This window comes from Amblyomma americanum, chromosome 3, assembly GCF_052857255.1.
Source record: "Amblyomma americanum isolate KBUSLIRL-KWMA chromosome 3, ASM5285725v1, whole genome shotgun sequence".
Classification (NCBI taxonomy): domain Eukaryota; kingdom Metazoa; phylum Arthropoda; class Arachnida; order Ixodida; family Ixodidae; genus Amblyomma; species Amblyomma americanum.
The window spans coordinates 69,713,408-69,736,854 of record NC_135499.1 but is presented as its reverse complement, the minus strand read 5'-3'; the positions used below and the strand labels follow the sequence as shown (position 1 = coordinate 69,736,854).

Below are 23,447 nucleotides of genomic sequence, written 5' to 3'. Positions count from 1 at the left end.
GAAGATGGTTGAGTACTAATTCTGGATCAGTTGGCGTGGAATGACCCAATGATATTTAATTGCCAACTGTGTGCTGGTTTGAAGGAGCCTTTATGATATTTTTGTTGCTCGATTAATATTGGAGTGTAGGTAAAATGCAATTCTTTCGGCTTGCATAATTATGATGGTTCCATATCATGCCGTTTACTTTGCCTCTTGCATGCAAATTTGTATTGCTTTGTAACTAATTTTTGGTGCGGGCATTCGCCTCATATGGATACTGCTGCTCCTGAGCAGTATACTCTACTGGACTAGTGGAGTGGTGTGACTGTATGTACTTTTGCTAAATTTTCGAGAAAATTTTATTAATTCATCTGGCTGCTTGGTATTTTCATGTTTCATATGTAACGACAGATGCATGGTGAATGTATGATTGAAAGAAAGGGAACCAGAAATCGCGGGGTAAAATCTTTTGCCTGACTTGTGACCATTGCGATACCACAGCTAGCATTTCGTGATCTCCAAATGCACACGTTTATGTGTATGTATTTCTTCAAGAGTGGGTGCAGAAATCAAACATCTACTTGGATCCCTTGCGGTCGTTTTCCAGATCTAGACTTTATCTCTTAAGAATGTGTGACAGTATTTTAGTCTTGGCAAAAAGCACGCTGGGTAACAGGACACAGGCAAGACACAAAAACATTGCTGACTAACTGAGGATTTTATTGCTTTGCTCAAAATAAATACTAAAAGCATCATCCAAAATGCAGAAAAGGAAAGTCATAGAATCGTAATTTTGTCACATCTGTTGTGATTAAATATCCAGGTAGTCAATTTCTTTTTTCGCTAACATTATTGACGATGTGCTGAAGCATGTTGAACAATTCTTATGTATGATGCACGTCTGGTGTATTTCGCACATTAGCTATCGATTAGACTTCCTCAGAATTTTAAATTCTCGCAATTGTGTAGACTGCACTCATAGTCCAACAAGTGTCTTGCTACCATGCTGCCATGTTCTGTCTGTGTTGCCGACATGTTCCATTAGATGTATGTCGACACACCGACCTTATTTCCCAACATATGACGCTCCTCATGACAGAGGGATCCTGTACACAAAGCCACTGTCGCATACTATGAATTTGTCTCTGTGCTTCATCTTACACGGAGCTGTCTTTGATACACCTTTGCTGGGCGTGTTGCATACTAATTTCAGTTACTTTCTGCGAAAACTGGTAAAGCCATTGCAAAGAAATTCTACAAGCTGCAAAAGAAGGTTAAGTGCCAACATTGAAGAACGAAGCCCAAAAACTTGTCTGAAGCCAACAACTTGACCAAACTAGGCCCTGCTATGCAGAAGAGTGAGGGCCTATGCCTTCTTTAGGGCAGAAACACACAAGGATAACTGGCCTTTTGGTGTAATTGTCTCTGAACAAGGATCGTGGCAGCATCCATTAAGGCGGTGCTTGCAACAGTTGCTCTCCTTGCTCACCATGGAAGACCTTTTCCTGGCAAAGAAGACAGAAATGTCTGCATTCCTCTCGAACAGCTGTCCAGAAGAAGTGTCAACTTCATTGTAATCAGGTACATTACACGCTGCCACATACCGCCTTGTTTGAGATGGTAAGAGAAGGCGTTGATATCATGTGAGCAGTACGATTCCAGAACCAATGCGGATGGATTCCTGGAATTGTTGGCCAAATATTCGTGTTCTACCTACGTAAAGTTTAATGATTATCTGTACATTCAGTGGCAAGGAGTATGCACCGGTTCCTGCGTTGCACCAATTCTCAGTGACCTTTTGCTGACCTGCCTGTCAAGGTCGCTAACAGAAGATTTTCGTGGCGCGAATATGATAACGACCTTCCGATTTGTGTACAACTTCCTAGTAATCCACAAGCTAAACCAAGCGCAGCACAAGGACATTGTTGGCATCTTTAAGACCTCCGAAGTTCTTGCCAACTTTGCGCTGACCAAAGAAATGCCAGTGGAGGTACAGTTTCAGTTTTCCGATCTATGATACATCGGAGACGCTCATATGCGCTTTTGTTATCTTTCGCAGTCAAAAAATATACCGTGGCTACAGACGCACTGAAAAATGCCCTAAACAGACTGTGTATTGACTGTCAGCAGGAAAGTGTCGATGCCCAACTGGCATGGTTACGTAAAGCTAATTTCCCAGATGACCTCGTCTGCAGCCTTGGCTTGAAGGTAATGAAAGAAATTTGCCGATCTACCCCAACGAGGCTTCAGAAAGAAGACAGAAGTTAGCTGGCATGCCATATGTGCACGGTATCAGCCGCGCGCTAAAAAAAGTGTTCGGGCGGGCTGCTGTGAAATTAGCATGCAACGCACCCGGCAAAGATGCTTTAAAGACCGCCCGGTGCAAGGCGAAGCAAAGAGAAAAATTCAAAGCATGCGACAGGGACTTGGTTTACAAAATCCCTTTGTCATGCCGAGCATCATATGTTGGGAAAAAAGGCCGGCGTGTCCACATTCATCTTATGGAGCATTTCGGCAACACAGACAGAATATGGCAGCAAGCAAGACACGTGTTGTACAGTGAATGCATTCCGCGCTTTCGATGTTGTAAAATTCTGAGGAAACATAATCGATAGTTCATGCGCGAGATATGTAAGGTGTACATCATATATACGAATTCCTCAACCTGTGTAAGACATCATCCCTAACATTAATGAAAAAACAAATTGACTGGATATATAATCCAGTCACGGATATAGTCTGTGATTATATCTGGCTAAATAATCACGACAGATGTCACAATATGATGATTCCATGACCTTCGTTCTCGGTGTTCTGGACGATGCATCATGTATTTATTGCGAGCAAAGGAATAAATTCTTCAGTTGTTAGAGCTGTGTGTCATTTTGTTGGTGCCCTGTTACCCTGCGCGATTTTGCCAAGAATCATGAACCAACAGGCCCGGCGGCTTTCCGTGAAGTAGTTTAATGACATCGTGCAAATTTTTCTTCATGGCTTTTGAGTTTACTGGCACGGAAGATATGTTAACTTGGCACTGTTGCCTGCCTTTCAAGATGTCGCATACTGGGTATAATAATGAATGCATGCTTTGTGTTGCGTTGAAGCGGACCACTCTCATGGAAGCGGTTGCATCGCTGACTTTGACACAGATACTATAGTTTCTGCTGTCACAGTGAATGTTACACCTGATTTGTCGTTAATGTGATTGTAAAGCATTATGAAGTGCGTTATATTTTCGTCTGTTGGCGTGCTGTTTTGGGCCTGGTATAGTCAGTTCACTCTCCAGCAAGGCCAGTGGTTGGCACTAGCTTGTAGCAATTCATGCAGAATGGCATCGCTTGACCACCTTCACTCCATTTCCTAACAGGTAGCTTTCTAGCTCATAGATTGTTTTTATAATGCCATTTAGAGCTATTTTCTCTGAAACCCCAATGGCCTCATTGGAATGGTTTAGGGAATAACAGCTGGCGCTTGCTCGCCATATGGGCAGGTTTTATTCTCTCTGTTAGCGTTAGCATGCATCGCACATCATTAATTTGAAGTATGTTGCATTTTACAAGGATCATTGAGCAAAGGAAGCTGACATGAAATGTTGTACTGTTTTTGTGTAAAATGCATACTCACATTATGCATGCCGTTCTGCGAAGCAAATCCTGAGGTGGCTGAGAACCTGTTCGTCGAGGGAGGATGACTACTCAGCAGGCTCACCACTGCGGTTCACTCTACAACTGTCATACTGTCAATAATATGAATGTTCAGCATAAGCTACCTTATGTTAGCGTACAAGCTATTCTTGGGAGTTAGTGTCCCAGTCCAAGCCTTCCTCAAGCTGGTTTATAATGATGCACAGGCATGAATTTTTTATTGTTTCCTCTGAAAAAATGAGTAGGTAGATGTAACTGCAATTAAAGCTTACTTATATTGACAGCGCAAAGACGAAAACGGACACGAGGGGAGACACCACAAAGCGCCGACTTTACAACGAGACACAACGTCTACACACTCCGAAAGGCATTTCCCACTCTCCTAGCCAGAGGCAAGACTTGACACCTGCCTCACCATGGCCAAACGTTCCGCGGCTGTCTTCCTCGGCTCCACGGCGAACTTGGGTCCGCAGCTGAGCACCTGTCGCACATAAGACGGTAGCTGGACATCAATCGTATGCACGCGGGGTGTTGTGCGGCGGTGATAGCGTAGTACTCTAACGTAGTGGCAAGCGGAACTGATCTGTTCTTGCCCGCCTGGGTTCGAAACCAACTTCGTGACAAATTCTATTGATTATATTTTATTTTCCTTCTTTTCCTGATCTCGAGGTGACGTGGGTCTTCGGACCGTCTGGCGTGGTCAACGACAACGCTGAATTTTCCGCTTTATGAGCCATGTAATGTTCTCGCATTAATAAATGATTCCTTGGCATTTGAACTATGTGTGGTTGTTTGTTTGATAACTTCTCAATGTATTTCCAATATTTTTGCGCTTCGGGGACAATTATATTTTTGGAATTATAAACAAACTTGCTTCGCTCATATCTGCTGTCAGCGTTCGCATTGGAACGGATGCGCAGTGCTGCAGTTAAGTTACGTGAGGCGATGGAGCAATCCAAACCTTTGTGGTAAAAATTTGCATTCTTTTAGGTGGTCCAGCTGGGATCTGCCCAACTTATTCTCCCTCAGAGACACTGCTTAAATAAGGAAAGCACGCCAAGCAGTGAGCGCGGCGCTTAGGAGCTGCACTGAGTATGCAAAGCGTTTATGCATTGCATCAGTGCGCTGTCGTCTCTTTTGTTTCTTTTCCCACAAAGCACGATGAAACATTTGCTCTGCAGAAATACCTTACCTATATTCGCACTATAAATGTCCAAGAAATAGTCATAAATAAATAGAAGCGCCTTTGATGCAGTAGTTTTTGCCGTAGGCCTGCAGAGTCGGCGTCGCTTCGTTTCCTCCTGACTGACGCTGCGCACCTAGCGAGAGCTCCTCTCCCAGCTGTGTCAAACTATCTCGGAAACTTCATAACGAACAGAAGGGCATTGAAGGTCTCTATTGTGCTGAAAAAGGCATATTTCTGCTACAAAAAGCCTGTTAAAAAACTGTTTGCGGGCTTCCTTGAAATGCATGGTAGAGACGCTTTAAAGCGCCGTATCATGGGGGCTGCCACCCTCGATCACGTGATCACGCCACCATTACACCCCTCCTGGCTGCTCGGCGCGCGCCTCGTCGCGGCAGCTGCTGCGTCTGATGGTTCGGTTCCGACAGGCAGTGTTTCGGCTGATATGGTTGTAAAGGAGTGGGAATACACTAGAATTTGGTCAAAGCTCCGAAGGACATGTGAGAACCCTAATTCGATCACTTGAGGCATCAAAACGTGATTGGGCTTCATGTCGCGGAGAGCCGGTCAGCTCTCAGCCTCTTCGAGCCAAAGGATGGATCGTCTGAATGCTTGTCTTTGCATCCACTGAAGGTTTTGCTGAATATTTTTTTTTATTGTTGTTATCTAAAACGACAAGGTTTAATGCTCCTGCGGCAGCGCACGTTGTAGTCGTATTGCGTACATGCATGCTGACACCGCTCTAAAAAGCTGACATGCAAATCGTCGCATTTGTTTTCACCTTGTTAGCGGTGCTGAGGAAACCGAAAATATTTTCTACTGGTTTGTTAAACACAAAAAGCCGACTAAAATATTAGACAGACAAAAGTTAACTATCATGGCAGCAGTACGATGCATCAAGCAGCCTTGACAAGCTGGCGTGCAACCGTTTCGAAGGATTCCGCGATATAATTGTTATAACGCGCGCACGGCAAGGCGTTCATATTACACGAACTACATAATTATGTCAGTCTTACATATAAAATCGTGGTACGCTTCACGCTCGATATGCGGACGTGAAAATGCTGGACGTCTCGTGGGTGGTAAGTGATCAGCCTCACTCTGGAGCCTTGACCTGCGGAGTCACTTTTAGTGACTGTCTCGCATGAACCGGAAGTGACAGCCACCCAGCGCAGCAGCCGTAACGCAAATGCTTTATTCCGAATATGGTCCACGAAAAAAGCGCTACTTGGAGCGAAGTTCAACCGTAGCACCAAGACGGCATACAATACACGGGTGGTTAGCGTTTTCCGCTCGCACGGCTGTGCACTGCACAATTTGCAGTAGCGACATGTAGGAGCGTAAGCCGTCCTTCGTTTCCGATCCTATTTCGACCTCGGGCGCTTCTGTTACTATTATGGCCGCACACTTTAACTTACGAGCAATGGGGTCACGCTGCACACGCAGAAGCAACTGAACAGCAATTGAAAGCACGAAGTGACGGTTTCGGCGGCGGGACCGCTTCTTCATGCGGCTATGTTGTGAACACATCCACCCATATTTTCCAAGATCGAAACCTTTCATTTCTATATCGGCTATTTAGCGCTGGCGGACGTGTTTCTTGCGTTAGCCCGTTCGGAATGGGTGCATGGCAAACGGGCGCGAACAGAGGCAGTACGTCCTTGTGCAGTTCAGTACGGTGAAGCTAAAAAATGATCGCATTCCATACCTTAAACTCTCTGTCGCAATCCTTGAAGGCCATAAGAGAGCACATATTTCTTATTCCTTTCCACATCTTCGCAAAACGAACACAATCGGCAGCCACCCGCGATATTTCCAATGCTGCGTCGAGGAGCATACGCCGGCACTTACGAGGCCCGTAATGGAGCCGCGTTACGAGTGCGCTTTTGGCGCCATCTGGTCTCAAACGAAAACCCTGCGCGTTCTAGACTGTTTATACACTGCCGATAGGTTTTCCTGGGCAGCGGCACTTACTCTGGTTTCGCGCTCGATAGTTTTTTTGGTTCTTTGTGCATCGCACACGTGCTCAGCTTCTTCGAGAAACTGACGACACCAACTGTGTAGGTCCCCGTGTCCGGTGACTATGCTGTCACTCTCAGCGCGTTATGAAGGTCTCAATACTTGGTAGATTAACTATTGATTGTTTGTGCATTCACTTTCTGTGCCTTCGTTTCTGGGCTAGATTACGCTTTTTTGCGTGTGTATATCGAAATTCAGACGTTTGTGCGAGGAAAAATGTTTGCTTTGCTCGTTGCATATTCCGTGTTATTTATGTCGATATTCCACCTATATAATACTATTTTTAAGCTTGCTTGTTTCATAGTTTCGGCTTTGCTCTTTTTTTCGTTTATTTGGTACCTTTATTGCTCTTTTTTGGGGAGGGGGGCGCAAGTTGTCACATACTGCATAATGCTCCTTCACTATAAAGCCCCTTTTGGTAAATGTAGTTAAAACTTCATTCCAAAAAATAGACTCCTGCTCGAGAGGAACGAACTCTCCCAAGTGTGCTCTGCTGCGGTCGACACCACCTGAAGAAAAGGCTGCGCCGAGAAATGCAGCGTCAGCATCGACCCACTTCCGTCCATGCGAAAGCGCACGATACGCAAGATTCCGCTGTCCTGTCGGCAGCATTGCAATTAACGTGCGTGGACGCGCTTCAGCTTCAGGAGGCACCATGAATCTGTTGGTGCAGACACGCGCCGCCGGAGGCCACCTGTGTAGCTGCAACGTACTACCTCGATGGAAAGAAACGCGAACAACCCGGTGCCAACACGCCCGGCTGTTGGGATTTATTTTCAGCACGCTCTTAACTGAATAGTGTGAAAAAGACGCTAGAGTCGTCCTAGAATGTGTCATGGACGAGTCTGGGTTTTTTTTTTGCTATCACCGAAGTAAAAGAGTGGTGAAAATAAATTGAAACAGCCGAGCGTGTTGGCGCTGGGTTGTTCGCGTTTCTTTCCATTGAGGTAGTACGCTCCCAAATACAGGCGTCATGGGTGCCTTCAGAGAATGGTGCAGCAGAAACCTTCGGACGTCTTTGTGCTGGGCACCACCAAGGCGTGAAAAGTCAGGCAACACTGTACTTGTGGAATGCGCTCGGCAGCAGTGGGGACAAGGAGATTGTAAACGCGCCGGTAGCACACCCCAGGGGGGGTGCTTATCATAGAAAGGACAGTTCTGTGATAGATAAAGAGGCAGTGCCCTACACCTTGAAGATAGACCAAGCTGTATAGAACTCGAAGGTACAAAAAGAATTTCAACCAAGTAGATGACACATATGTAGTGTGTGGTACACCTGTAGAAACGATTCAGCATCTTATACTAGGATGTGGCGGTGTGAACCGGTTGTCGATGCAGGCACGGTCAATCTCCCTGAGGCCCTAGCGTTTAGAGATTAGCACGGTCATGTGAAGGAATCTAGAGTAGAAGTTAGCAAAAAGCGATTGGAAAGTTGTTGACCTAAAAATAGGGCGGTGACATAAGGTTACAAGTTCCGGATTAAAAATTCTATCTAAAGAAATTGACAAATTTACAGATAACGCCGTTAGGTGTAAAAGTTTGCTTAAAGAAACATAAAGAAAAACCCAGAGCATGGTGGCATCTACACCACCCCGTTTCAAAGGGGACTCTCCTATCTACCATCCATCTATCCCAAACTGCCGCCAGTTAGGGCTCGTGATGCCACCTCGTCCGTTGCCCATCGGAGATCCCTAAAGGCGGCCGACTCGCGGAGAGAAACATCCGCTTTTCACAAAACTTGGCCTCTCCGGCTCGGCGTGTATGCGCACGCGTGAGGGCGAACAATGCGCTAGTGCGCACCTGCGACAGCACACCGGCCTCGGATCCCGCCCTGGTCCTCGCTGACCAACAGCAGCGCCGTCAGCGAGATGGACAGGGCGAACAGGGTGCTGCGCACAAAAAAGGGCACGCTCACTGCTGGTGCTGATGATAATAACAATAACAACCATTCGCAAATTCGGCAGATACTTAACACTGGCTACGTGTGAGAATGCGAAAGCATTAAAGTGCTGAGTCATGTTACGTTTCAGAAAGACTAAGACTTGCATACGTTATGTTTCGTCATTCTTCACTACGCATGTTCACTTGCATGTGCTGTAACCTCGTACGCTGGTTTTCTGACATCATCCGAATTTCGTAATATGGAGCGCGACAGACGCCGGCTTTTGTGATAATGGGACTCGTAATGCTTCCGCATTGATAACTGATTTTCATCAATGAACTAGAGTACAATATTAATAGCAGGCATGCCAAAGCCAGCAGTCACTTGGCCAAAACTCAGAAGCAGATGGCGATTGTCCGTTTTTTATACCACGAAAGAACCAACACCAGACACATTTTGCAATAAAATAATGCGTTGCGCCAGCCACTACGTATTAAGCCGTAATAATGCCGTTAGAAATAAAACCAGGCGATGCGAAGAAAAAAATTCACACTGCGTGCATGACTGCGTGCAAGAAGAGGGTTGGTAGAAAATCACGTGGTCAGATACGTTAGAATACCCGCTTGTAGCTACCAAGAAAACGAAGAAAATGATAAACAGCAGAACTGCGTCTCACGTGCGAACACAAGGGTTAGCAAAAACTGACAATTTGCGAGTCAAAATCACCTGATATTGTAGTTTAAGAGCGCTTTCTTTACAGCCCTCTTAGTCTCTAATTCGTGTGTCTTGTCAGACAGTCTATTGAATATTGTGGGAACACTGGCTTTCTCCGTATTTAGTTCTAGCAATGGGTACTATGCGTAGAGGGAGGTAGCACGAAGCTAGAGACCGGTGGACCATCGAACTCTGAATTCAGTCCACATATACCTGGAAATAGCACACTGCAAGAACACTGTGTTGAATGTACGGATGCTGCTGAAACTATTAAAGAGATAGCTAGCTTCAGACGGACGAAGAAGTATTTTACACAACACTTTTTAACGCACTCTTTCATAATTTATCAACTCGCGTTTTCCAGAATGCAGAACAATTAAAGACGCAAAATATACATACTCAGAACATCGAGTAGCTTAACTAGTGAAGTATTACCCGCTAACAGACACTGGAATGCATAACTGTACTGCCATTAACCTATAAAATCCCTTAAAGCCGAGCTTAAATATCCCCTCCTTTCGCACACGTGCTAGGTTTAACAACGTTGAACCTCTGCAACTTTATTGAACAGTTAGTTATGTCATCTCATAGTTATCAACTTGTTTGTATCGGAAATGCAAACACCGTCCCCCTCCCCCCGTAGAAATAAAATCTGACATTCCACAGAACTCTGTTATGTCTCACGTGTTATTCAATTTGGAATGGCTTGAAACACAATATTACTTCCTCTAACAGTATAAAAAAATTGAAGCGGACATGTTAGCTCCGCCTTAAGAGCATACGCCGCGAGCAACAGCTCTAATGGTTCCGAAAAACAACTGAACCTGCGAGTTCGTGGCTGTTTTCCTTTCAGCGTTCTTGGGTCAATTTTCCATTATGAAGAATTGGTCATTCTCTTCTTAACATTCATCAACACATGGGAGTCCTTATACCCCTCCTGGCACAGTGGTGCGGCGGTTAAGCGATGCACAACTCTCCCCTACAATAACAGGCGCTGCCACAACTGAGGCTTATGCGACCCAGGTTGCTCTTCCCGAGCAACATGTCGCAATCAACTATTACTTTAACTGCCGCCTACTATGGTGCGCAGTTTGCTTCCAATCCGGCGGGCAGGTTGTGTTGACTTCACAAGGTTATGTGACCTAGGTGGCCACCTTCCTGCTCATTTGCTTTTCACGGGATTTTTTTTAATATTTCGCTCACTGTCAACGACGCCGACGACATCAGATTATCTGCCACATCACAATCATCATCATCATCATCAGCCTGACGGCGCCCGCTGCAGGGCAAAGGCCTCTCCCATGTCTCTCTAATTAACCCTGTCCTTTTACAGCTGCGGCCACCCTCTGACTGGAAAAATGCAAGCATAATTCAGATCCATAAGAGCGGTGACAAGAACGTAACATGTAACTACAGACCTATTTCATTAACAAGCGTAGTGTGTAAAACACTAGAGCATGTTATTTACACTAACCTAATTAATCACCTGCAGAGTAATAACTTCTTTTCACCAACGCAGCACGGTTTTAGGCTGGGTTTTCTTGTGATACGCAATCAATTGAATTTACTCATGATATTGCAGCCTCAATTAACTTAGGTGCGCAGGTGGACTGTATATTTCTAGGTTTTCGGAAGGCATTTGATTCCGTTTGCCATGTACACTTGTTACACAAAATATCCCTTTTAGTATACGGTCAATCTCTTAGCATGGATTCAAGCATGCCTGTCTGTAAGAAAACAGTGCGTGGTTCTGGACGGTGAGTGCTCATGAGGTGTGTCTGTATTATCTGGTGTCCCACAGGGGTCAGTTTTGGGCCCCCTACTTTTCTTGATTTATATCAGTGACCTTACTGACCGTACTACCAGCCGTGTTCGATTGTACGCGGATGATTGCTGTATCTACCGCGAAATCTCGAGTGCGGCGCACTCTCAACATTTACAGAATGACCTGGACTCCGTGTTCTTGTGGTGCCAGTCCTGGATGATGTCCCTTAATTTATCCAAATACAATCTCGTAAGCTTTACAACTAAAAAAAACACCAATGCTTGCCAATTATGTCATGGATGGAACTTGCCTGTCGGTTGCAAGCGAATACAAATATTTTGGTGTTGTTTTCTCTGCCAATTTGTCATGGAATGCTCATATACATAACATAACTCTGAAGGCTAGTCGCATGTTAAATTTCCTCCGGTGAAACTTTAATCAGGCGCCAACTAACCTAAAGGAAACATTATTTCCGTCAAATATACGTCCCATTCTTGAGTACGTTGCAGTATTTGGGATCCGTCAACCCAGTGCAACATTGCAAAACTTGAACGCGTATAGGCACGTGCTGCTCGCTTGTAATTATGACTTTTTGAAAAGATCTCGCGATCTTTCCAAAAACCTGGGGTGGCCGCTGCTTGAAACCAGAAGAAAATACCTGCGCTGGTCGCTATTTTATATCTTTTACTCTAGAACAGGCATCGACGACGATAGATATCTAAAGAAACCAACATATGTATCTGCACGAACGGACCATTCCCGAAAAGTGCGTGAATATGCTTGTCGGATAAACGTATTTAATAACAGCTTCTTCCATAAGACAGTACATGAGTGGAATGGTTTGCCTGGAGATATTGGGTCCGGGACCCCTTCGTCTTTTAACCAGGATCTGAAAAATATTCTTTTATGATGGGTCCTAGCATTGCGTTTAACTTCTCATGCCTGTTTTTCCACTTACCATGATACAGTGTGATTAAGTGACGCAAAATATCAAGACAACTACGTGTATACGTATCGTTTTATTTTTCACTGCTTGTTTTCTGTCTTTCAAATTGCAGCTGAATTTGTATTATATAACATCTGCGCACTCGTATTCTTTTTTCTTTTCCCCCTACACTAATGCCCGCAAGGGCGCCGCAGGTATGTAAATAAATATCCCCGCAAACTTCTCATCCGCCCACCTAACTTTCTGCCACCCCCTGCTACGCTTGCCTTCTCTTGAAATCCACCTCGTTCTTGTGTTTCTCTCCTGTTCGTGGATTGCTTAAGGTAAATATCCGCACATCGATCATCTGTAATATTATCAGGACCAACTAGGCCCAACAGAAGTGTTATTGAAGTTACCCTTAAGGACTATAGCTTTTACCTTGCCTTCGCATTGCATGCTCTGCTCAAGCCCATTTCCTCCTCTTGATTTCAACTAGGATGCCATGAACTCGCATTTGTTCCCTCACCCACTCTGCCCTGTTCCGGTCTCTTAGCGTTACACCAATCACTTTTCGTTCCATGGCTCGCTGTCTTGTCCTTGACTTAAGCTGAACCCTTTTCGTTAGGCTCCACGTTTCTGCCTCATAGGTGAGTGCCGGTAAGGTACAGCTGTTGTATACTTTTGTCTTTAGGGATATTGGTAAACTGAAATTCATTATCTGAGAGAACCTGCTATGTGCGCTCCAACCTATTTTTATCCTTCTAGTTATTTCTCTCTCTTCTAGTTATTCCGCTAGCACGCGCCGCCTCAAAAGAAGAAGAAGAAGCGATCTGGAACTGTGGTCAAGACGCTCGTCGAAGCCCGCCTTGTCAGATGAAGTCTGCGCCACCAAGAATACGACATGACAGTGGTGTACAAGTCCGGCCGGAAGCACTCAGACGCCGGTTGCCTCTCGCGCGCCCCGGTCGAACCCCCAACGGAGGACGGTAACTACGACGACGACATCACCTTAACCCGCAACTTCGGCACCTCATGGAGTTTCTTAACGGTGCCCGCCCGACTGTCCCGAAGGCTTTCAAGCGCTCGGTGGCGCCACTCTGCGTTCGCCATGGTGTCCGTGTGAAGAAAAACTTTGCCGCAAAAAATCAGCAATAACTTATTGTCATACCGACGAGCCTACGTGACAAAATCCTTCAAGCTTCACACGACGAACCGACTTCTGGACATTTGCGTGCAGCCCGCACGCTTGCAAGGATCAAAGAGAAGTATTACTGGCCCCGCCTTCAGTCGGACGTTGCGCACTACGTCAGAACGTGCCGAGGCTGTCAGGGTAGCAAAATGCCCTCAACAAAACCAGCTCGATTCTTGAAGCCTATAGCACAACCATCGCGGCTTTTCCAGCCGATCGGCATGGACATGCTGGGCCCATTCCCTCTTTCTCATTCGGGAAACAAGTGGATCATCGTTGCAACCGACTATCTGACACGATATGCGGAAACATCAGCTCTGCCAAGCGCCACAGCCCTTGACGTGGCAAAATTTTTCATTCATCAGATCGTTTTGCGTCACAGTGCACCGGAGACCCTAATCACCGATAGGGGTACAGCGTTTATGGCTGACCTCCTGCAGCAGATTTTACACCACAGTCATACAGACCACCGAAAGACGACATCCTACCACCCTCCGACGAATGGTTTAACGGAACGATTAAACAAAACGCTAGGTGACATGCTCTCAATATATGTCGACGTCCAGCACAGAACTTGGGACGAAGTGCTCCCATACGTCACCTTTGCTTACAATACGGCCGTACAGGAAACGACAAACATGCCACCGTTCCGTCTCGTTTACTGCCGCGACGTGACCACGATTCTAGACGCCATGTTACCGCATGTGGACGACATCGACCCGAATGCGGGTCTTCACACCTTCCTGCACCTCGTTGAAGAGGCTCGTCAGCCGGCCAGAGAGAGGATTTTCGACCAACAATGCCGAGATGCCCAACACTAACCTCCGACGCCGTGATGCTCGGTACACATCAGGAGACCGTGTGTGGGTATGGTTTCCCATTAGCCGATGCGGACTTAGTGAAAAGCTCCTCTGCCGGTGCTTTGGACCCTACAAAGTGATCAGGCCAATTGGAAACCTCGACTATGAGGTCGTTCCTGACGGATTTCAGGAGTCGCGGCGATCCCTGCACCCTGAGGTGGTACACGTTGTCCGTCTCAAGCCTTACTACGAGCGATAGCGGTAGAGCTGGACTGTAGCGCACACATCATGCTTTCTCTAGTGAACTTTTTTTTTAAACACACAGGCTACGCATCAGGACGATGCTCTTTCTTTCCGGGGGGCCAGTGACACGGTGCATTCCGCTAGCCCGCGCCGCCTAATAATAATAAGAAGAAGCGATCTGGAGCTGTGGTCAAGACGTTCGTCAAAGCCCGCCGCTGTCTCTTGTGATCAGTGCATTCCGCTAGCACGCGCCGCCTCAAATGGAGAAGAAGCGACTTGGAGCTGTGGTCAAGACGTTCATCGAAGCCCGCCGCTGTCTCTTGTGATCAGCGATCACAAGAGGCAGCGGCGGGTTTCGACGAACGTCTTGTCCACAGCTCCAGATCGCTTCTTCTTCTTCTCTTTGTGAGGCGGCGCGTGCTAGCTTAATGCAGCGTGTCAATATGTATATATAGATGCTCTGAACTTAAAGGCTCCTCTAATTGTAAATTTTTCTATCTGCTATTCATATCGTTCTTTTCCGATTTGTTATGCAGATGCGGTTACATACGTGGGTATTCATGTGGACTGCAACTGATCCCGATTGGGATTGCGGTATTTAAAAGGAAACAAACAATCAAATAATGATAAAATGGAGTCCTTATGTATGTAAGAAGCTGACAAATATGCCTCATTTACAACGTAACTTGACACCTTCACCTTTGCGCGTGGTGACAAGCAGATTAGGCATGTCTACAGTTATTCGTCAAGCTATTATAGGGACATTGTAGGCCAGGAGTGAACCGGATGGACGGGAACTGGATCCTCATCTGACGCCTGGTCTGTGGGTCAATGGTTCGTCGTGTCAATGGACATTCTACCGCCTCATTAATAATTAACATTGCAATGAGTTGGGTTTATCGAGTTTAATGTCCTAGAGCAATTCAGGCTATGAGCGACGCCGTAGGGAAGGGCTCCTGGTAATTTCGACCACCTGTGGTTCTTTAACATGCACTGACTGGCACAGTGAATGGGCCTCAGGCATTTCGCCTCCATCGAAATTCGACCGCCGCGGACGGTATAACCCGCGCCTTCCGGGTGAACAGCCGAGCAGAACAACCATTGAGCCACCTGGGAGGCTTGACATTCGCAGTATGTATGGTTGTGGCGATTTTTTTCAGCTTTCTTTTGCAGGACATGCCTAATGCTGAATTCACGGACACCCCACGTACCAGGCGTCTTGTGACCGCTTACTTCCTCTCCTTGAGGTCCGTGCCTGGCGTAACATCACTCAAGGCCTGACAGCAGACGCTCCAGTACGCGACTCAGTACTTCGCGGGGATTAGTACTCGCGCGTACTCAGTACTTCGCGCGGATCAGGACTCAGTACTTCGCGTTCAGCGACACAAAATATTTTTCCTGCTAAACTATATGAAATTACATGGTCAAACACTCAGGAACAAAGAGTCTGTTTCACCGCTGATATAAATTAGTCGCGCTTTAATCACTCTGGCAGAGCCGGCGAACCATCACTTTGTGCAAAACCAGCTGTGTAGACAGAATCATCCACCTATCTCTCTCTCTCTCTCCCGTCCCCTGACCCAAGTAACATGCTACACTTCCGTGAAGACGCACGTGGTGTAATATTTTGCGTAAGAAATGACCAGGCCGCTGTGACGACGTGTTCACGGACGGGGCTGTGGCGCAGCGGAGCTTACCACGCAATAATTCCGGGACTCATGAATTCCCGGAAAGTGAAGTCGAAGGCATTGTAGAAGGGATCCGAAATCTGCGGGAAGCAAAGGGAACACATATGGTGAATAAGAAGGGGGACGGGAACAGTGCAGAACCGTTATGTTCTGTGCAATGTGAATGATGTCATGCAGTGCCATCAGTTTTGGGTGGACACAGCAGACATGATGTTGCAAAATTTGTAGTGCTAGTGTTGCTTGTTTTCATGCACCATCCGTGTCTTTTTTTGTGAGCCTATTTCTACGGAGAAATCCAAGCCTATACGTACTTCTATGACCGAGGTTGGGGGGAGGGGGCGGATCATCAGCACAGTCGTTTTCTGTTTCACCATAGCGTATCTCCGAGCACAAATTTCGTCCTGAGCCTTGTAGTAACGTTTGCCGAGGGTGTTTACGTGTCTTGTGCTTGCAAATAACCATCGCGTCAGATTTACGATCTAGCAATGAGAAGTTCAGGGGAACGTTCTCCAGGGTTCGACAAAAGTTCGTCTGGCGAGACACATGCATGAAAGCACAAGAAAACAAACACACGCAAATTGAAATAAAACCCTAAATATCTTAGTGACGCAGTTTGGCGGGGCAGCAACTGATGTGCAGCGCTGTATCTGCGCTACCTCCGCAGGGTTGCGAAAAGCGAAGCGCAAACAGCTTTTTCGAGCTCTACCACAAACGAGAACCGAGCACGAGGTTTAGGTGCTCATTCTCAACCTTGTTTCTTATGCTTTCAGATTTGGTTGCGAGAAAAAAATATGCGCTTAATAGCTGCATTTACGGCGAAATTTTCCTAATCATTCGCTACGAGGGCACTGTGTGACAATTACAACGGTTTTTATTTCTTTCTAGGCCACTTATACACCCAAGTTTTACAAGAAAATCTAGTGTACACAGGTAGAGTAACAGGACATAATAAATACGACCATGAGTTGATAAAATGTATTTAAATTGTAAATTGTGAGATTTAACGTCCCCAAGTGACGCATGGGTTACGAGAGGCGTCGTATACATTGGAGCATTCTGAATTAATTTATACCAACAGCGGATCTTACACGTGCGCTGATATCGCACAGAAAACGGGAGCCTTTCGCGTTTCGGCTACACCAAAAAGCGGCCGCCGCGGTGGGGATTGATTCCAGTTCATTAGCCAAGCGGCCCAACTAGTGAGCTATAACTGATCGACACAAAGTCACCACGTGCAATATTTTCTTTTCAGGAGGATCACTGAGGCGGCCTACGCCGTGGAGTGAAGATTTCTGACCAGTTCTTCGTTGCGACATGCCACGGATTTGTTCATCGATTATCAGACATTTTAACGGCGAAACGCGGTATGGATTTCATCGAGTCGGTAGGGATTATCCGGTATTTATCATGTGATGGGTACGGGATGCTGAAATCGGTGGTGATTGCTATCGGGCGAAGTCTAATACGTCAGTGTGCGTCAAAAGAACTTCTACTAAAATCTGGCGGTAGTTGGCAGATTGGGAGAGAGAGAGAGGGTTTATTGATAAGAAAGGCAGAGAGGTTGGCCTGAAAAATAAATATCTGGCCTGCTACTCTGCTCTGGGGGACGGGAAGAGGAGATAAAAGAAGGTCACGATGGGGGACGATGATGATGGGAGGAGGCAGATGAAAAACAAGGCACACTTTCTGACATCACAAACGCGAGACAAGGTCCGTGTCGCTCAAAAAGCGTGAGAGCGCTCGCGTTGCCTTTACAGTTATAAAACTATCTGGCCAAGCGCCGAGGATCAAATCCTCAGAGAGGAGCGATGTGTCTATAGGCTTCAGAGCAGATGGGAGTATGAGTCTTTCACGTGCATACGCTGGACACGCCACTAAAACATGTTCTATAGTCTCTAGCACGCCACATGTGGTACATTCCGGGGAGTCTGCTTGTCCTACTAAGTGCAAGTATTTGCGCGTGAATGCCACATTTAAACGTAGTCTACGGATAACGCATGCAATAGGGCGAGATATTCCGCGAGGAACTGAAAAGGTCATCGTCGGATCTAGCCGTTTAAGGCGGATGTGGCGGGTGTCTGGCAGGGCCCAGTACCTAGCCGTCTCCCTCAATTCCGAAAGGAGACAAGTTGTGTCCACTATAGAGAACGGTACAGCTGTACGCAGGCCACTGCTGAAGGCGCCCCTTGCTTCAGCGTCGGCGGTCTCATTGCCAGCGAGTCCGCAGTGTCCGGGGATCCAATGAAACACTATACGGTGGCCGTTTCCCTGAGCAAATGATACGAGACTAATGATATCAAGAGCCAGAGCTTGGTAGGCTGTGTGGCGTAGGAAGCATACTAAAATATGTAGCGCAGGTTTACAGTCGGTGAAAATGCACCACTCCTGAGGCGGTTCTCCGCAGATGTGGCGAATCGACTCCCGAAGGTCCACAAGCTGTGCAGCGGTAGAAGTAGACTTGTCTCCCAAAATGAATCTGCGGGTCGTCTGTTGTGCAACGATTGCGAAAGCTGCTGTTGATGCAATTGGAGACGCTGATCCATCCGTGTAGACGTGCACACAGTTGTAGTATTCTGACCAGATGTAGGCAAGTGCGAGTTGCCTCAGTCCGCTAACCGGCATCGCAGACTTCTTCATTATGCCAGAAACATGCAGGCAGACTGAAGGCTGAGCCACTACCCATGGGGGCTGCAAGGAATGATGAGGCAGGGCATAGTTTGATGGCAAATCGGAGCGATGGAAACGCAATGCGCGTGCAAAACTGCTGTCCGGTCGCTCATCAAAAATCTTCGTCAGCGAGTGACAGCGGTGCCGTGTAAGCGCCTGTAAATATACACGAAGTGGTTAGTGTGACAGATAGACCGATATTGGGCACGCACGAGATTCCTCAATCGTGCCTTTCTTCGAGGCACAACGTGGTAATCCGAGGCATATCTTGAGCGCCTGTGCTTGGACACTCTCTAATGTCCGCAAGCAGGAAATACTCATGTTAGAGAGTACAGGAAGGCTGTAACGAATGTAGCCAATAAAGAGGGTATAGTAAAGTCGAAGCAAGGAGCGCTCCGTTGGGCCCCATTTAATGCCTGCCACAAAGCGAAGCACATGGCAAAAAAGAGTGAGTCTTTTCTTTAGCATGTTTATATGCCTCTACCCTGACAGATCGTGGTCAATGATAATGCCCAAAAATTTGTGGTGGGAGACGTATGGTATTGCAACCCCTTGAAGAGTTACCGGGTAGTGGCAGACAGACTTGCGCGTGAATGCGACCACAGCACATTTTTCAGCTGCCAAGTGCAAACCCTGACGCCGTAGGTACCTTGAAGTAGATGACACGGCACGTTGTGATCTCCCACGCATTTGCGGACGTGTTGAACCCGACGCCCGGATGCAGATATCATCAGCATAGGCACTGATGTGAATGTTAGTGGGAAGTTCATTCACCAGTCCAATCAATGCCACGTTAAATAGGGTTGGGCTAAGAACTCCTCCCTGAGGAACTCCACGGCAAACCTGATGACGGGTAGTCTCCCCATCAGGCGTAGACATGTAAACAGACCGGCCGTTGAGGTAGCTCCCAATCCACGAATACATCCGGCCGCCAACGCCAGTGTCGTCAAGGGCATCAAGGATGGTGTCCTGAAGTACATTATCGTAAGCCCCCTTGATGTCCAAGAAGACAGCAGCGACGAGTCGGCGACTACGTTTTTCATGTTCCACTGTCGATATGAGGTCGATTACGCTGTCAATCGAAGAACGTCCCCTCCGGAACCCAGTCATCATATCCGGATAGAGAGCATTCTGCTCTAAAAACCATTCGAGCCGCGCCAGCACCATTCGCTCCATAACTTTGCCGACGCAGCTTGCTAGTGCAACTGGCCGGTATGAGGTAAGCTCATAAGGAGGTTTGCCAGGCTTCAAAAGTGCAACCAGGCGGCTGATCTTCCAGTGTTCTGGAACGATTCCGGAAGCCCATGAATCATTGTAGTAACTGAGCAGCACAGTTCGGCTTTCCATGCCAAGGTGAGAGAGGGACGCGTACGAAATCCCGTCAGGACCGGGTGCAGATGGACGCCTACACGAGGAAAGAGCAACTTCTAGTTCAGGCATCGTGAATAGCATGTCGTAGTGGTCATCTGGTGAAGGTGGTACAAAAGCCTCCAAACTGGTTGATGGTACCATAGTTGTGCCCACAACCATTTTGCAGAATTCTTCTGCTACCTCTACATTATTACGGCGTTGGTAAATAGACAGGGCATGGAAAGGATAGCGTTCCTGCGGGGGTGAACGCAAGCTCCTGGCTACATGCCAAATACGAGACAGTGGTTTACGAGGGTCCAGCGATGAACAGAACTGCCTCTAACGTTGTCTCCCTAGTCTCGCTAGGTGGCGCTTTATTTGTCGTTGAGCTCGGCGACAAAGGGCACGATCATACGTGGATTTGGTTCTTCTGTATTTCCTTTCGGCGCGCCGACGGACTGCGCGTAGTCTTTCGAATTCCACGTCAATAGTAGACCCTGGCGTAGGCGCACATATACACCGCGTGGTCTCACTGAGAGAGGACGTATTCAGACCTTCTATTTTAGATGGTGTTGAGAGGTCCACACAGGAAATCTCCACGGACGACCTAAAGGCAGGCCAGTCTGTATATCGCACGCGAGACGGAGTAGTAGGTGCGTACCACTTGACGCAAACATACGTTGGAATGTGGTCGCTCCCATGTGTTTCCACGTCACTGCACCAGCTGACGTAAAACTGGAGACTTGCTGAAACAAACGCCAGATCCAAGTAGCTGCTGTACGACGTGCCACGCAGAAACGTAGGTGAACCATCGTTGATATTGATGAAGTTCTGGGAGTGCATAAAGTCAAACAGGTTCCTGCCTCGGTTATTCATAACAGCGCTGCCCCACTGAGGGTGATGAGCATTAAAATCGCCCACTATGATATGAGGAGCTGGACAACTCTGGATGGCTGAATATAGGTACGAAGTATCAATGGCATCTCTAGGTGGAATGTAGGCACCGATTATCGAAAAGGCCCGTCCTTTTAGCGTGACTGTCAAACAGATGTAATGGTTTGTGTTGCGTGGCTGTAGAACTTGGCGGACGTGCGCAATGTCTTGGCGTATGCAAACTAACATTTTGCTAGTTTCGTCTTCTGTGCGAGACCACAGCAGCAAGTATCCAGAAAGGCGGAAAGGCGACGGCATGTTGGGCTCACATATAACCAGCACAGGGAAGCGGTACTTGTGGACGCGTTGCCGGAAGTGACTCAGACGACCTCGTAGGCCTCGGGCATTCCATTGCACCACTACACTACGGCGCACGTGCATTGGCAGATTAGGATCTGTGTACCATGGCCAGGAATAGAAGCTCGGTCAGATCGCGGCGTCTATACGTCGCAAGTCACCTGCAGCACTGTGAAAGGTGGAGATCTCTCGTCCAATCGCGGCCTACGACGGCAACAAATAGCCCGTGAAATATTTTACCAGTGTTGTGGCCATTTTCTAAGCAGTTATTGCAGTAACTGAAAACGTAGTGTCGGGTGGTGTTCTTAATGTACAACCAGCATTTAAATTAAATTGGCAATGAAAGTCATTACGAACGCAGCACTGTGGTGGCCGCTTGCGAAGCGGTGAGCAGCCATTCATAAATATGGCGTCCACCGAGTCTGCTGTGCCAACACATTGGCGCGCAGAAGCTGGACACTGGTGCTGGTTTCTTTCCAGTGACAGAGCCACCAGTCGCGGGATAAGGGGCACCAAGAAACCCGTTTCACAGCGCATGCAGTTCTGATTGGCTCAGATCGCCACGGCCTTCACAGCGCTGCAAACAACTTGTGAGATGGAGTACAGCTGGACAATAAACACTGTCGCTGAGCGCAGCGACTGGCAGAGGCTGCAACGCGACAGGTTCGTTGGAATGATCAACAGTCCAAAGGGTGACATGACCCTCGGTCACTCGAACGATGTTACACGAGGCGCCAGCGCAGTCTTCACGCAGCTAGAGGCAGTTGGTTCCTCCAGAGGGTCAAAGGAACCACAAACCGTGCTCGAGCACACAACTAGAACGAATCTCGCGGACATCGCTGAAACGACACTGTCTTCGAAGGCAGAAAACGCTCTATGATCTAGCGGAGAGTCTTGAGTCAGGCGACTTTAAAAACTATACACACGTAATTTTAATTTGATGTTTTCTTGTCTGCAATGCGGCATAACACACTAGAACCGGTGGATCAACACTTAGTATTTTCTCCTGCTGTTTCGGTCTCATCAAACGAAAGATAGCTGTGTCGCTGAAGGCGGGTTTAGGTCACGTTAGGCATTAAAAAAGTGCAATATGACCGCTGATACTACGTTTGTATTCATTCCAGCTCTTGACGCAGGCTTCCTTGAGCGTTTCAGTGAACTAAAACTATAGCGGCTAAATCGCAGTTTTTTTTTCATGTCGCACTTGACCTGAACACACATTTAGTGTCATAGGTATTGTTCGGCTGATGAAACGGCAACCGAAACAGCATCAAAAATTAAATTATATATTATTTAGCGGTCCTAAAAGAACACCACGGGTTCATCCCTGAATATCAACGTCTAACGCATGATTCGAAAGAAAAATCGGACACTTAGGCTCCGCCTCCACCACACGAGCACAGCCACTGGCGGGGGCTTGTGAGATTCAGGTTGCTCTTACCGTTGCAACCTCTCACGACCAATCATTTATTAAACTGCAACCTGCCACGATGGGCAGTGTGCTCACAATCCGGTGAGAAAATTCCCACCTGCCACGGTGGGAATCTTGTAATGACGTCACGGGGTCATGCGACCTACTTGGAAGAAGGGTCGCTTTTCTTCTCTGGGGATTTTTAATGGGAAAGCACAATATGGCTGATTAGCAGAGTATGCATCCGGCGTCGGCAATGGCCAGCAGCAATGGTGCCAAAAAATCCCAGATGACGTCACGCGGTATCAAAGAAAAATAAAATTTTGTCCGAAGGTGCAGGGAACTGAACCTGGGGCTCTGAGATTGCGAGGAGAGCACGCAACCCATAGGCCACAATACCGCGCTCAATCGTGGTTAACAAATGCGTTGCCCTATAGGCGTAGGCGTGTGATTAAAAGGGAAGGAAAAACAGTGAAAAAAGTTGAACAATGCTTCGCATTCGAAGCATTTAAGAACTCTTAAGTGCCCTCCGTTATTTTTCCGGTCACGCTACCGCCACCACCGGCAACGACGACAAATGTGAGTGGTGTGGTGAAGCTCACGCAATCGGGGAGATTGCATTCAAGAAAAGACTGAAAACACTGCCGAGAAAGCAGCCTGCGCTAGCCAGCAAAGCCACCCATAGACCGAGGTGGTCCGACAGTGAAGAAGTGGAAAAAGAAGGAAGGAACTGCGAGGCCTAACTGTGAGGC

At 47.2% G+C, this 23,447-nt stretch overlaps 1 protein-coding gene across 1 annotated transcript in view; it reads right to left on the bottom strand.

The window, feature by feature from the left end:
- The window catches only part of LOC144123043 (ABC transporter G family member 20-like), a 101,107-nt gene extending 84,995 nt beyond the window's left edge, over positions 1 to 16,112 (bottom strand). The window contains exons 1-2 of the mRNA XM_077655960.1: positions 16,047 to 16,112; positions 8,629 to 8,717 (exon numbers count right to left, since the gene is read on the bottom strand). Of these exons, the coding sequence (XP_077512086.1) occupies positions 8,629 to 8,717; positions 16,047 to 16,069 (112 nt within the window). The 5' untranslated portion in view covers positions 16,070 to 16,112. The remainder of the gene's footprint in view (positions 1 to 8,628; positions 8,718 to 16,046) is intronic.
- Between the last annotated feature and the right edge of the window lie 7,335 nt (positions 16,113 to 23,447).